Genomic DNA, 14,669 nt, shown 5'->3' with positions numbered 1-14,669 from the left:
CTGTCCAACTCCCCCATTCTGCTCCCTGCCCACCACAGCCCCTGCCACCCATCCCCGTCTCTGTCTCTCCGTGTGTCTCTCCACATCTCTGTCTCACCCTGTCTCTCCACATCTGTCTCTCCGTCTCTCCACATCTGTGTCTCTTCCTATCTCTCCATCAGTCTCTCCCTATGTCTCTCCACATCTTTCTCTGTCTCTCCCTTTGTCTCTCCACATCTCTCTCATCCTGTCTCTGTGTCTCTCCACATTTGTCTCTGCCTCTCCCTGTGTCTCTCCACCTCTCTCTCGCCCTGTTCTCTGTGCATCTCTCTCCATGTCTCTGTCTCTCTTTGGGTCCTTGAAGCCAGGGTTCCACCTCCCTTGTGTTGCTGAAGCAGGGTCTGCCCTTAAGGTCCCCACTGAGGGAGCCTGGTGGGCCTGGAGCGTGGGAGGAGGGTCACCAGTGCCCCTTGCACAGCAGCTCATGGGGGAAACAGCATGGCTCATTCACTAAGAACCACGGGCTGGAGGCGGTGGCTCAGGCCTGTAATCCCAGCACTTTGGGAGGCTGAGGCAGGACCAGCACTTGAGCCCAAGAGTTCGAGACCAGCCTGGGCAACATGGGAAACCCCACCTTACTAAAAATACAAAACATTAGCTCGGCGTGGTGGTACACGCCCGTGGTCACAGCGTCTTGGGAGGCTGAAATAGGGGAATTGCTTGAGGCGGGAGGTCGAGGCTGCAGTGAGCTGACATTGCACCACTTTGGGCGCACACCAGCCTCGGTGACAGACCGAGATCCTGCCTCAAAAAGAAAAAAAAAAAAAAAAAAAAAGAACCTGGCTCCACCGAGACCTCGACTGCGCTCAGCCCTGTCACAGGCTCTGGGTACTGATGGCAGCAGCGCTGTTCCCAGCAGCGGCACCCCAGGGCCCAGCCTGGCCACCCCCTTCATGCCTCACAGCCATCCATGGGGGCTATGCCTGCCCACTGGACAGAAGAGAACACGGGGCTGCTGGCTGGACCGTCTGGGCCTTGCGCCTGGCCCAGGCACTCATGCCCCTCTCCCGCCCATCCCGCAGGCAGGAGGCGGCACTTACAGAGTGCTCATCATGCTCCAGGCTCTGGGCCAGGACGGGGCTGAAGGACACGGGGGACAGGGCTCCTGGCTTCTTCCGCACCGCCCGGATCTGCAGGAGGGCCCGGAAAGCTGCGGCAGAAGGAGGGCTCAGATCAGGCCCAGGCGACACACCCAGCCCTGAGGGGACCCTCCAAGCCCCAGGGATCAACACCCCCCCCACACCACAGGGGTCCTGGGGTGACCCCGCTTCCAGATCACAACAGTCTTTTTTTTTCTTTTAGTTTTAAGGAGCAGGAATTTAATAGGCAGGAAAGATGGGGGAAGAAAGTAAGAAGCAGCTCCCCTGTACAGAAATAGAGGGGGGGGGGGCTCCAAAGACGAGAGACAGAACTCCCGCAAACACAGTATTAATTAAATGGCCCCGGGCAGGAAACACAGCAAGGCCATGCAGTGCTGCCCAAGGCGGGGCTCCAGAGGGTGTTTCCAAGAGGCTGGTGGCCATGACCCCCAAAGCGTCACACCCCTGAAGCTCCAGGCTGCACCCAAGACAGGACGTGACTGCAAATCAGCAGTCCTGGCTGAGCCCAGAGGAGCTCTTGGCTGCAGGACAGGATGGCAGGTGGGGACATCACATTGGGGAAGCTGAGGTGGGGATGTCATGCTGTGGAAACTGAGGCAAGGACATCATGCTGAGGAAGCTGAAGTGGGGAGTCACGCTGGGGAAACTGAGGCAAAAACATCACGCTGGGGAAGCTGAGGGGCACAGACAGCAGCCACTGGGAGCAGAGAAGATAAACCAGGACCTAGGATGCCCCATCATCCCACAGTGCCAGTCCTGCTCACACAAGGGCCCCACAGTCTGCTGTAGAATGTTCCTGAGACACCTTTAGTGACGTGTGCAGGCCAGGAAACCGAACCACCAAACCACCAAACCAAACTAGCCACCTCCAACAAACCAACACAGGGGAGAGCATCTGCCGTCAGCCCAGGGACAGGGCCTCAGGCCTCCTCTGTGTCAATTTCTACTGAGAACAGCAGGCTCTGCCCTCGGCCGCCTGTGAGGGGCCCCTCTACCGCCACGTCCTTGAGGCTCAAAGCCACACGGGAGCTCTGAACTCCAGTCTGATAGCCCCGACCCACCGACCCCACACACCTCAAGATTCCAGAATTGGACTCGGTTCAGGGCACCCTCCCTGCAAAGCAGCCCTGCTGTATCTCCAGCCACACAGCCTCCCTGAGGCTCAGTCCTCAACACTGCCTGCCTCCTGGGCAGGCACAGAGAACCTTCCTAGACAGCCCACCCCTGCCCCCACTTCCTGGTCCCTGCCCCTGCAACTCTGTGGCTTTCAGACAGGAGAGGCCGACAGACGGCCTGGGCCGGCCCTCCCTGCTACAGGATCTGCCACAGGCTGGGCGGCCGGCCTCTCCCTCCAGGCCCCAGCAGCCTCTTCACTTACTCCTGGGATCTGGACACATCCAGTGACCCCATGGCCTGACTGCACAGACCAGCGTCCTCGCACAGCCCCACGCCCGGCTTGGAGGTCTGCTGGCCTACTAAGCGCATGTGTCCTGCAGCTGCGCAGGCAAATCCCCAACTACGCCCCGGCCCCACCGCCAGGACCCAGGCCAGGGATCCCAGGATCCAGGGCAAGGACCTGCCAGTGGGATGCGCACTTTGACCTGGTCGTTTTTTCACCCTGAGAACATTCAGATTGTTCCCTCTACTGGAAGACACTCAGAACGGGGCCCTACATTTTCACTGAGGAAATGTCTGGAATGCTCTAGAAAACCCAATTTAATTCCTTGGTCAATTTTCTACCCAGCATACTTTGTTTTCACCTCGCTATAATTTTTTTTTTTTTTTTCGAAACAGGGTCTTCCCGTCTCTCAGGCGGGGGTGCAGTGGTGGCACAATCACAGCTCACTGCACCCTCAACCTCCCAGGCTCAGCCGATCCTCCCGCCTCGGCCTTCCAAGTCACTGGTACTATAGCCAACACATCTGGCTAACTTTTAACTTTTTGTACAGATGGGGTTTCGCCATGTTGCCCAGGCTGGTCTCGAACTCTTGGGCTCAAACGATCCTCCTGCCTTGACCTCCCAAAGTGCTGGGATTATAGGTGTGATCTGCAACCAGCGTTATGCTAAAAATTTATTGAAATATTTTCCATCTTACCTTTAAAATAAAGATCTGAGCTGGCCATGGTGGCTCATGCCCATAATCCCAACACTTTAGGAGGCAGGAGGACCACTTAAGCCCAAGAGTTCGAGACCAGCCTGGGCAACATAACAAGACCCTGCCTCTACAAAAAAAATTTTAAAAACAAGGCCGGGCCCTGTGGCTCTGCCTGTAATCCCAGCACTTTGGGAGGCCAAGGCAGGCAGATCACTTGAGGTCAGGAGCTTGAGACCAGACTGGGTAACAATGTGAAACCCCATCTCTACTAAAAATACACAGAATAGCCGGGCATGGTGGCACATGCCTGTAATCCCAGGTACTCAGGAGGCTGAGTCACAAGAATCATTTGAACCTGGGAGGCAGAGGTTACAGTGAGCCAAGATCCTGCCACTGTACTCCAGCCTAGGCAACAGAGTTAAGACTCTGTCTCAAAATAAATAAATAAATAAAAGTAAGTAATTAATTAAAAAGCGGTGGCTCACGCTTGTAATTTCAGCAATTTGGGAGGCCAAGGCGGGCAGATCACGAGGTCAGGAGTTCAAGACCAGCCTGACCAACATGGTGAAACCCCATCTCTACTTAAAACACAAAAATTAGCCAGGCGTGGTGGTGCAGGGCTGTAATCCCAGCTACTCAGGAGGCTGAGGCAGGAGAATCACTTAAACCCGGGAGGCGGAGGTTGCAGTGAGCCGAGATTGCAACACTGCACTCTAGCCTGGGTGACAGAGCAGGACTCTATCTCAAAAAATAAAATAAAATAAAATAAAATAAAATAGCCAGGCATGGTGGCTCACGCCTGTAACACCAGCACTTTGAGAGGCTGAGGCAGGCAGATTACTTGAGGCCAGGAGTTCAAGACCAGCCTGGCCAGCATGGCAAAACCCCATCTCTACTAAAAGTAAAATATTAGCTGGCCGTGGTGGCGGTTGCCTGCAATCCCAGCTACTAGGGAGGCTGAGACAGGACAATTGCTCGAACTCAGGAGGCAGAGGTTACAGTAAGCTGAGAACTCGCTACTGAACTCCAGCCTGGGCGACAGCACGAAACTGTCTCAAACAAAAAATAATAAAAATAAAATAAGAATGAAGATTTCATTCACTGATCAATTTTCGTTCAGTTCATCTGCCCTGGAGCGGCCTCTGTAGCCCTTTGTTCTGCAAGCCTTGTCTGGCTGGAGGCAGACGTGAAGATCTGAATGCCCCGTGCTAGCGTCCCTGCCAGCTCTCAACGGTGATTGACTCCGACAGCCAACACGCCCACGTTCAGCACAGACTAGATGAATGACAACTCTTCTTTCTTAGCCATCAAGGGACCTGTGGCCCCCTAGCCCAGGACCACCGTGGTGTGGCCAGTCCCTAATTTCCAGAACCTTCCACAGAACGGCCGGCCGGGGAACTCACGCAGCCGGCAGATGGGGCAGTTGTTGGCCTGGTAGCGCAGCGTGTCGGCGCAGGAGGTACAGAGGCACAGGTGGCGGCAGGGCAGGATCAGCGTGTCCCGCAGGTCGGACAGGCACACCACACACTCATTGCTGTTGTCGCTGTTCTCGTCGTCCGAGGGCTGCCGGGACAAGGGCTTGTGGGTCAGCAGCCTCCCAAAGGCCAGAGCAGGGCTCCTGCTTCCTGTCCCCAGCTGTCCCACCCCACTCCACGCTGCCCTGGGGGCTGTCATGACAAAGAGAAGTCCAGAGGGAAGGGGGAGGTTGCCCCAGAGCAGCATCACCAGGCTCAAATCCAGTGCAAACTCAGCACCTGGCAGATGGGGAGGGCCTGTGCCCCTCACCCACTCAAATCATGAGAACATGGTCTCTTTCTGTTCTTCAGACCTAAAGAAAAAATGAGGAAGAGATGCACCTAAGAAACACATCTTCCTGAGGGTCAGGGTACCCGTATCTTTGGTTTAAAAAAACCAAGTTAATGGTCAGGCACGGTGGCTCACGCCTGTAATCCCAGCACTTTGGGAGGCTGAGGCGGGCAGATCACGAGGTCAGGAGATCGAGACCATCCTGGCTAACATGGTGAAACCCCGTCTCCACTAAAAATACAAAAAATTAGCCGGGCATGGTGGCACGCGCTTGTAGTTCCAGCTTCTCAGGAGGCTGAGGCAGGAGAATGGCGTGAACCCAGGAGGCGGAGCTTGCAGTGGGCCAAGATCGCTGCCACTGCACTCCAGCCTGGACAACAGAGCAAGACTCCGTCCCAAAACAAACAAACAAACAAAAAAAACAAAAAACAAGTTAATATGTTAGAAATATTTTCATTAAGGGCAGCTACCAGAAACCACATTAGCAACTGGACCAAAAGAAAGCCAAAAATCTAAACCAGGTGTCCACGAAGTAGGCCTGTGGCCTGTTTCTAGAAATAAAATCTTACTGGAACACCGCCACACCCACTCATTTCCATACCGTCCCCGCTGCTCCTGCTGTAATGGCAGCGTGGAGTCAGTGCAACAGAGACCATATGCCCGGGCGGCTGAACACATTCCCTCTGTGGACCTTTTCTCAAAGTGGGCCGCCCCCTGGTATGAAACGTGAGTGCACTGACTGCCCTGGGTTGAGGCGAGGCCCGGCCAGGTGCTCTGCTCCCGCCACGTGGAGCTGCTCCAGTTGTCCTGGGCCCAGATGCCATAATGAAGCGGGCCTGTGAGACTTTCCAAGAGATCTTAAGAGGGAGGAGTTTCACTCATGTCAGTGTGCCTTTTAACAAGTTCATCGACCAGGCGTGGTGGCTCAGGCCTGAAATCCCAGCACTTTGGGAGGCTGAGGCGGGCAGATCACTTGAGATCAGAAGTTCGAGACCAGCCTGGCCAACATAGTGAAACCCCATCTCTACTAAAAATACAAAAATTAAAAATTAGGCCGGGCACGGTGGTTCACGCCTGTAATCCCAGCACTTCGGGAGGCCGAGGAGGGTGGATCACAAGGTCAGGAGATCAAGACCATCCTGGCCAACATGGTGAAACCCCGTCGCTACTAAAATACAAAAAATTAGCCGGGTGTGGTGGCGCGTGCCTGTGGTCCCAGCTACTCAGGAGGCTGAGGCAGGAGAATCGCTTGAACCCGGGAGGCGGAGGCCACAGTGAGCCAAGATCTCCCTGCTGCATTACAGCCTGAGCAGCAGAGTGAGACTGACTCAAAAAACAAAAACAAAAACAAAAAAACTAATTTCATCCCCTGCTACATTCCCTGGCTGGGGTACACCACGGCTTATTTGTCAGGCACCAGGGCTGGTTCTATGGACGTACAGAATAAGCATCCCTCCCCCAGGAGCTGCAGGGACGTGCTGTCTCTGGGGAGGCGGGCAGGAGCCGGGCAGCAGGGTGCCACACAGCTGAGCCTAGAGGGTGAGACACTGGCCCCCATTCCTGGGCTGCCCTGGGTAACCTGGATGGCAATTTACATAACAAGCCAGTGAATTTGCTGGAGAAAGGATAAAATGTTCCCTAAACTGTTAGCTTTAAAAAAAATGAAGGAGAAATGATGTTGTCTAGCGGGTCTAGGACTCCAGGGGAAGGCACGGGAGGGAACTGGCAAGCGTTGCTGTCCCCGGCTGCTCCTGGTGTGGGCTTCTGTAACGGCAGAGGGAAACCTCACCCAGGTACACACCTTGGTCTCCTGGTTGTTCTTGTTCTCGATGCCATAGATCTCCTGCAGGAGGTAGCTGACCCGGTCCACCTGGAGAGCAGAGAGGGGCTCACTGGGCCCTCGCCAACTGCCATATGAGGGCTCCTCCATACCGACCTGGCCTAGCCCTGCCTCCAACTTACCAGGCTTCCATCCCAGGGGTCCGTCCAGCTCAACCCCTGGGGGCCAGGAGAGGGGCAAGGAAAACCTGCTGCTTGCCCCCACCCAAGCAGCAGCACCTGGAACAGGGCTGGAGCCGGTGGCTCTCCCCACCACTGGGGGCCTGAAGCCAACCCACAGGCCCAACCACCACCCCCTGACCACCTCACCACCCCTAACACCACTTGGCTCCACCGCCACCAGCCCCACGAGGAAAGCAGGAGCTGACGCCTGAAGGCACCAGACAGCAGCCTAAGTGCCCACTGCTTTCCAGACCCTCCTTCCACAAGACGTGAAGCCTCTCTGGTTTCAAAGACACCAAAGCAATGTCTCCAAGCTGATTCTGTCCTGCCACCCACTCGCAACCAAAAAGCCTCACACTGACCACATTGCAAAGCGCTTTGTGCTGCTGGGTTTCCCAGAGACCATGGGCCAGGAGCACCACTCCAGGGAGCCCAGGGCCTGCTGGTCAGCTCTCTCAACACAAGGCCCTGCCCATCACCGGTGTCTCCTGTTCCCCTGGTACCTGCAAGGACCTGGACCTGCTAGAGTTTGCTTCACCTCTCTTTTGTTTATTGTGATCTACATTTTAAATAGAGACAGGGTCTCGCTACATTGCCCAGGCTGGTCTCAAATCCCCAGGCTCAAGCAATCCTCCTGCCTCCACCTCCCATAGTGCTGGGATCATAGGCATGAGCCACTGCACCTGGACAACCTCTCTTCTAAAAAGCTAACAGATGGCCGGGTGCAGTGGCTCACACCTATAATCCCAGCGCTTTAGTAGGAGGCCGAAGCTGGTGGATCACTTGAGCCCAGGAGTTTCTGAGACCAGCTTGGCCAACATGGCAAAACCTCACCTCTACAAAAAGTACAAAAATTAGCCAGGCATGGTGGCGCGTGCCTGTAGTCCCAGCTACTCGGGATGCTGAGGCAGAAGAATCGCCTGAACCCAGGAGGTGGAGGCTACAGTAAGCTGGGATCATGCCACTGCACTCCAGCCTAAACAACAGAGTGAGACTCCATCTCAAAAATACAAAACAAAATAAAACGAAACAAATTTACCAACTGTGGTGGCGCACACCTGTAGTCCCAGCTACTTGGGAGCCTGAGGCACGAGAAATCACTTGAACCTGGGAGACAGAGGTTGAAGTGAGCTGAGATCGCGCCACTGCATTCCAGCCTGGGCAACAGAGCTAGACTCTGTCTTGTCTCAATAAAATAAAATTAAAATTAAAATTAAATTAAATATAAAAAAATTAAAAACTAACAAAAATCATTCGCAAGTGGTGGCTTGAAACAGGTCTTATGCGCCCCAACAGTACACACGGAGTAACTGTTAGACGCGGCCTAGGGCATCTCATTAGCAAGATCTAACACTGCTGTTTAGGGCACCCCATCCTCTACATTCTCGGTGCCTACATGTGAGGCCACCAGGAATAACACTTCCCAATGCAGCATCCCAGGACTGCTGACCCCAGAGAACAGATGTACTGCTCTATAGCTCCATTTATTCTAAGCTATTTAATCCTTCTTTTCAAGTATTGATGAAGTCAAGCTAAGTCTCTGTCCGATACTGACATATTGGACAATTTGTGAGGAAGAGGAGAAGGAGTTGCAGACTTTGTTTCTGGTCTCTTTCCTTCCTTTTCCATCCATCTATTCGGCAAATATTTACTTAACACTATGTTCCAGACACAATGGCTCAAACTGGACGGAACTCAGGGCCTGCAGGCGTCCCTGTACATGGCGGGCACACAAAACATATATGCTCACCCAAGACAGGGACCCATCGTCCCAGAGCTTAGAGCTCTACAGGGAAGTCGACAGGCTCTTGCACAGCTTTTTTTTTTTTTGACAGTCTTACTCTGTCACCCAGGCTGGAGTGCAGTGGCATGATCTCGGCTCACTGCAACCTCCACCTCCTGGGTTCAAGCGATTCTACCTCATCCTCCTGAGTTGCTGAGATTACAGGCATGTGTTATTATACCCGGTTAATTTTTTTATTTTTAGTAGAGACGGGGTCTCACCATGTTGGTCAAGCTGATATCAAACTCCTGGGCTCAAGTGATCTGCCCACCTCGGCCTCCCAAAGCGCTGGGATTACAGGCGTTAGCCACTGCGCCCAGCCCCTGCACAGTTATTTCAAAGGCAGCAGCAAGGGTGGCCTAGGAAGACCAGGCCATGAAGACTACTGAAGATTGTGTGTGAGTGTGTGTCTATATACGAGTGTGTGTGAGTATATGTGTGTCTGTACATATGTGTATGAGTGTGTGTCTATGTGAATGCATGTCTTTGTATACGTGCGTGAGTGATTGATGAGTGTGTCTATGTATATGTGTGCAAGTGATTGTGTGTATGTATGTCTGTATATGTGTGTGAGTGAATGTGTGTCTGTATATGTGTATGAGTATACATGTGAGTTTATGTGTGTGAGTATATGTGTGGGAATGTGTATGAGTGTGTGTCTATGTATACATGTGTGTATGTGTGTATGAATGTCTATGTCTGTGTGTGTGTGAATGGGTATATGTGTGTGTATGAGTATGTGTCTATGTATATGTGTCTGAGTGATTGTGAGTGTATGTGTGTATGTGTACGAGTGTGTGTCTATGTATATGTGTGTGACTGTGTATGAGTGTGTCTGAGTGTGTGCATCTGAATGATTGCATGTGAGTGTGAGTGTATATGTGTATGAGTGTGTCTATGTATGAGTGTGTGCGAGTGTATGAGTGTTTATGTGTGTGTGTGTGTCTGTGTGTGTATGTGTCTATGTGTGAATGTGAGTGTCTGATGGTATGTATGTGTGTCCGTACATATGTGCAAGTGAATGTGTATGAGTGTGTATAAGCGTGAGTATATGTGCGTGTGTATGAGTGTGTGTCTGTGTATGAGTATGCGTGTGAGTGATTGTATATGTGTGTCTTTTAATTCAAGCAGGTCGTATTTCCTCTGATGACTTACAATTTGCTTCTGCTTTAAAGGCTTCACAGAGAAGCTGCCATCCATGTGCTGCAGGGGAGAAAGACAAAGAGATTAAGGTGGTCAAGCTGGCGCCTCTGAGCACCCCTGCGTGGCCGCCTGGGTTGGCCACCCTGCCCCAGCCAATCCATGCCCACAGCTGGAAAAAGAGAAAAAAAAAAAAGGGTGGGGCCACTTGAAAACTAAAGGGCCAAGATTTCTCAAAACACGGCCCTCAGGCCTGGCTGTGAAACTATCTGAGGCCTCCTAAACATACAGCCCCCGGGACCTCCGCTGACCCACAGAACCCAACTCTCCTCGGTTGGTCTCAAGCACACTCAAGCTGAATGCCAATCAGCCAAGTTCAGATGATGGACAAAGGCCTCCTGCACACCGAGAAGTATCACCTGGCAGCAAGAATCAAGACAGACAAAACAGCTTCCTGCTCTCCCAGGCCCGGCCGAGTTAGAAAGACAGAGCGGGAGCACGCACAGTGCTGCACACACAGGGAACCGCAGAGCTCTAAAAACGCAGGAATGAAATAGAACAAGCACACCCGGCAGTATCCAGGGAAACACACCACCGCTCAGAGTTCAACAAGGTTAATTACGGCTTGAGATCGGAGACCTCGCAACAACACTCATTATCCCTTCTCAGTCAACCACCATCAGCACTCAGAATTTTCCAGTGAGGCTGGTGGGTTCTAACAGAAATTTCCAGAATGTTGGACTCCAAAAATAAAGCAGTTTCCCACTGGGTTCTGTACTTCAAGCACAGAATAGACCATTTTGCCAGAGATGGCCCATCTGCCTCTGCCAGAGGGCACAGATGTGTCAATAGTCACAGTGGCTTCTGACGAGGCCGGGCTGGGGAGAGCAGCCGGGGAGCCCAGTACTAAAAAGGCAGAAGGCTGCCCTCTGCCCAGGGCACTTGTGTCACCACAGTCTGTGGTCCTGGACCCGGGAGAGAACAGACCCAGCCTCGCCAGAGGACACACAGAGGAGAGGGTCCTCTACCCAGCTAACAGAACCGCCGACCCTGGGGTGCTCTAGAAAGACCCAGATCACAGGGAAGAGCTGGACTCTGCACTTAGAGCTCTCAGGGGCTGCGGCTGCACATGGGGCTGGAGGTGGGTGGAGAGCATGGGCTAGGCAGGACCCAGAGGCAGCGTGAAGCCCGCAGCAGGCAGGCTGGGCCTTGTCTCACGGGATCCTCTCCCCCTCCGACTCCTAGGCCGCAGAATGGTGCCACGCAGACCTGCAACGGCAGGGTGCTGATGAACGTCAGTGCACACTGGGGGCGGGGCCACCGAGGCACCAAGGCACTATCAAACAAGGGTGCGTCCCACCACCTCCGCCAAGTTCTCAGCAGAAACCCATGCCAGGTGGGCAGCAGCCCCTCGTCCATCCTGCCAGTGTTCCGAGTGTCTGCTCCGTGCCAGACATCAAACTCAGCTCTGGGGATGCCTAGACACCCAAGAGGACAGTGCTGCCCTCGTGAACATCAAGTGGGAACAACAGATGTTTGTCCTGAGTGGTGTCAGGAGAAGCCTCCTGCAGGAAGCAGGGCCTGCCCAGCCTGCAGGGTCAGGGTGCCACAGCCAGGTGGGGGAAGGAGCAGCAGGACTGGGGGTCTGTGACGTTTGCCAGGTGACACCCAAGGACACTGAGCCTGGTGGGAAAAAGCTACAGCCCGAGGAGGTAACAACATTGCTGATCTCTGCACACCCCAGGGCGAAGTCAGTCTACCGCAGAGAGCCCTCCTTGTGGGAGCCCCAGCCCGTGTCAGCAGGCTCTATAGAATTCTACAGGGCTGGCCTCAGTCTAGAATGTTCTCCCTCAACACACTCCAAGTACCCTTTGAAAAGCCTCTTGGCCAGGTACGGTGGCTCACGCTTGTAATCCCAGCACTTTGGAAGGCCAAGGTGGGAGGATCACTTGAGGCCAGGAGTTTGAGACCAGCCTGGGCAACATAGCGAGACCTCTTCTCTACAAAAAAAATTTTTTTAAGTTAGCCAGACATGGTGGTGCATGCCTATAGTCCCAGCTACTCGGGAGGCTGAAGTGGGAGGATCTCTTTAAGCCCAGGAGGTCAAGGCTGCAGCGAGCTGAGATCACACCACAGCCCTCTAGCCTGGGCAACAGAGCGAGACCCTGTTTAAAAAAAAGAAAAGAGATGGCCAGGTGTGGTGGCTCACACCTGTAATCCAAGCACTTTGGGAGGCCGAGGCGGGTGGATCACGAGGCAGGAGATCGAGACCATCCTGGCTAGCACAGTGAAACCCTGTCTCTACTGAAAATACAAAAAATTAGCTGGGCATGGTGGCGGGCATCTGTAGTACCAGCTGCTTGGGAGGCTGAGGCAGGAGAATGGCATGAACCCGGGAGGCGGAGGTTGCAGTGAGACAAGATCATGCCACTGCACTCCAGCCTGGGCAAAAGAGCGAGACTCTGTCTCAAAAAAAAAAAAAAAAAAAATTGGCCAGGCATGGTGGCATAGGCCTGTAATCCCAGGTACTTGGAGGCTCAGGCAGGAGAATCGCTTGAACCTGGGAGGCAGAGGTTGCAGTGAACACAGATCCCACCACTGCACTCCAGCCTGGATGACAGGGTGAGACTCCGCCCCCCCGCAAAAAAAAAAAAAAAAAAAAAAGGCCGGGCACGTGGCTCACGCCTGTACTCCCAACACTCTGGGAGGCCGTGGCAGGTGGATCACTTGAGGTCAGGAGTTTGAGACCAGTCTGGCCAACATGATGAAACCCTGTTTCTACTAAACATACAAAAATTAGCCAGGCGTGGTAGTGCACACCTGTACTCCCAGGTACTCGGGAGGTTGAGGTGGGAGAATCGCTTGAACCCAGGAGGCAGAGGTTGCAGTGAGCCGAAAGAGATCATGCCACTGAACTCCAGCCTGGGTGACAGAGTGAGCCCGTCTCAGAAAAGAAAAAAAAAAAAAAGGAAATGCTAAGCCTCCTGACAGCGGCACTCGGCCTCAGGACCAGAATGCTAGAAAGCAGGAAGCCACAGACACGCCCCAACCTGCCCCGGGGCCCTTGACACTCAGCCACCCCACCAAGCCCCAGCCCCTGCTCAGGCTTCTCGTCTCAAAAGGCCACCCCCTGCCCAGCTCCCAGGTCCCCGGGAAAGTGATGGCCAGATGGCACTTACCTTTTCAAAGGCGGCCAAGAGGACGTGGGCGTGGCCAGTCACTTCCACCACTGCTGGGGAGAGAGGGGCAGAGTAGTCAGAGTCGGGGCCTGCCCCACCCAGGCATCTCACCTCCACGACCCTGGCAGGCCTGCAGCACCGAGGGCTCAGCCTGCACAGAGTCCATAGAGTCCAGAGCCTGTTCTGGGACCTGCCCTCCTGCACTTTCCACCTCCTCACCTGCCCAGGACTCCAAGCTGCCCACACCCTGCCCTGTGGGAAGCCCAAGGCCCTATGCCTGGCCTGCTTCATCACTGCTGCAAGCACTCCTCCCTCAGGACGTGCTTCCTCCCTGCACGGCCTGCACGCCCAGGAGGACGGAAGAGGACACACTCACCATCTCCTTCGTCCACCACAGCCTGGATGACCACTGGAAACACGCCCCGGTCCAGGTCAAAGTTCAGCTGAGGAGAGAGTTGCCAAGAATGGTCAGGACCCACACAGCCAAGCCTGGAAGCCTGGAGTCGGTCAACAGATGAGCTGGAGAAAGCAGGCAGGAGCAGGAGGTAGCAGCAGAGCTCAGAGGACACGCCTCGAGATGGCAGGGAAGGCGGATGCCAGGCTTGGCACCTTTTTTATGTGTGTGTTAAAACAGATACAACATAAAATCTGCCATTTTAACTACGTTTCAACAGCGATGAGTAAAGTACATCTATAATGTCATGCAACCGCCACCATCCATTTCCAGAACTTTTCATCACCCCAAACGGAAACCCCACGCGTAGCCATCAGCATCCACACACTCCCCGTCCCCTCCTCCAGCCCCCGGCAGCCACCATGTGCTTCCTGTCTCCAGGGATTTGCCATTTTCGGACCTGTCATTTACACGGAATTGCACAACAGGTGACCTTCTGTGTCTAGGTATTTTTCCAAAGTTCACCCACGGTGCAGCACGCATCGGTGCTGCTTTCCTTTTTCTGGCCAAATAACAGGCACTGTGTGGATATCCACACGCTATGCACGCGTTCCTTTGCGAAGGACACCGGGCTGGGCCTGTGTCCTGGCTACGGTGAGCAGCGCTGCACTGGACGCCGGTGCGCAAGTGTCTGCCTGAACCGCGTTTTCGGTTCTCCCGGGTGCGTGCCTCTGAGGGGAAGTGCTGGTCACTGGGCAACTCCCTGTAACTTTCTGAAGGCACCGGACTTGGCCCCAGCAAACACAAAAGGCAAGCAAGGGAGACCACGAGGCTGGCTTGAGTCCAAAGAGAAGGCTCCTCTTGCATTCATCCCACCCCCTGCTATGCACAGGCTGAAGGCCACCCTCTTCCCCATGGCCCCCAGGGCCCCAGCAGTCAGCCCAGCACAGTGCCATCCTCTCAGACCCCTGCTCCCCAGCACTGCTCTGTGGGTCTCGCCCTGCTCTCTGCAGGCCACGTCCTTCTCTGGGCCTCAGGAAGCACTTGGCCCCTGGGCTTCTATCGCTCATACCCTGGCAACCAGGAAAGCCACCGGCCACCATCAGGCTCCCTGACTCCCTCCATAGAGGG

The 14,669-nt window shown here is 54.3% G+C and overlaps 1 protein-coding gene across 7 annotated transcripts in view; it reads right to left on the bottom strand.

Moving 5' to 3' along the window:
• Positions 1–14,669, bottom strand: part of MGRN1 (mahogunin ring finger 1) — a 65,691-nt gene that overhangs the window by 12,445 nt on the left and 38,577 nt on the right. For 4 of the 7 annotated variants that reach the window (XM_063699481.1, XM_019012138.4, XM_004057125.5 and 1 more), the window contains exons 6-11: positions 13,521–13,587; positions 13,145–13,194; positions 9,981–10,028; positions 6,843–6,911; positions 4,639–4,798; positions 1,080–1,189 (exon numbers count right to left, since the gene is read on the bottom strand). In XM_063699481.1, coding sequence (XP_063555551.1) covers positions 1,080–1,189; positions 4,639–4,798; positions 6,843–6,911; positions 9,981–10,028; positions 13,145–13,194; positions 13,521–13,587 — 504 coding nt within the window. Of the gene's footprint in view, positions 1–1,079; positions 1,190–4,638; positions 4,799–6,842; positions 6,912–9,980; positions 10,029–13,144; positions 13,198–13,520; positions 13,588–14,669 lie in introns of all 7 variants that reach the window. The other 3 variants (XM_019012133.4, XM_019012134.4, XM_019012135.4) reach the window with 1 other exon arrangement.

This window comes from Gorilla gorilla, chromosome 18 (genome assembly GCF_029281585.2).
Source record: "Gorilla gorilla gorilla isolate KB3781 chromosome 18, NHGRI_mGorGor1-v2.1_pri, whole genome shotgun sequence".
In the NCBI taxonomy this organism is placed as follows: domain Eukaryota; kingdom Metazoa; phylum Chordata; class Mammalia; order Primates; family Hominidae; genus Gorilla; species Gorilla gorilla.
Note: the sequence above shows the minus strand (reverse complement) of the source record. Positions and strands in the feature narration are given on the sequence as shown.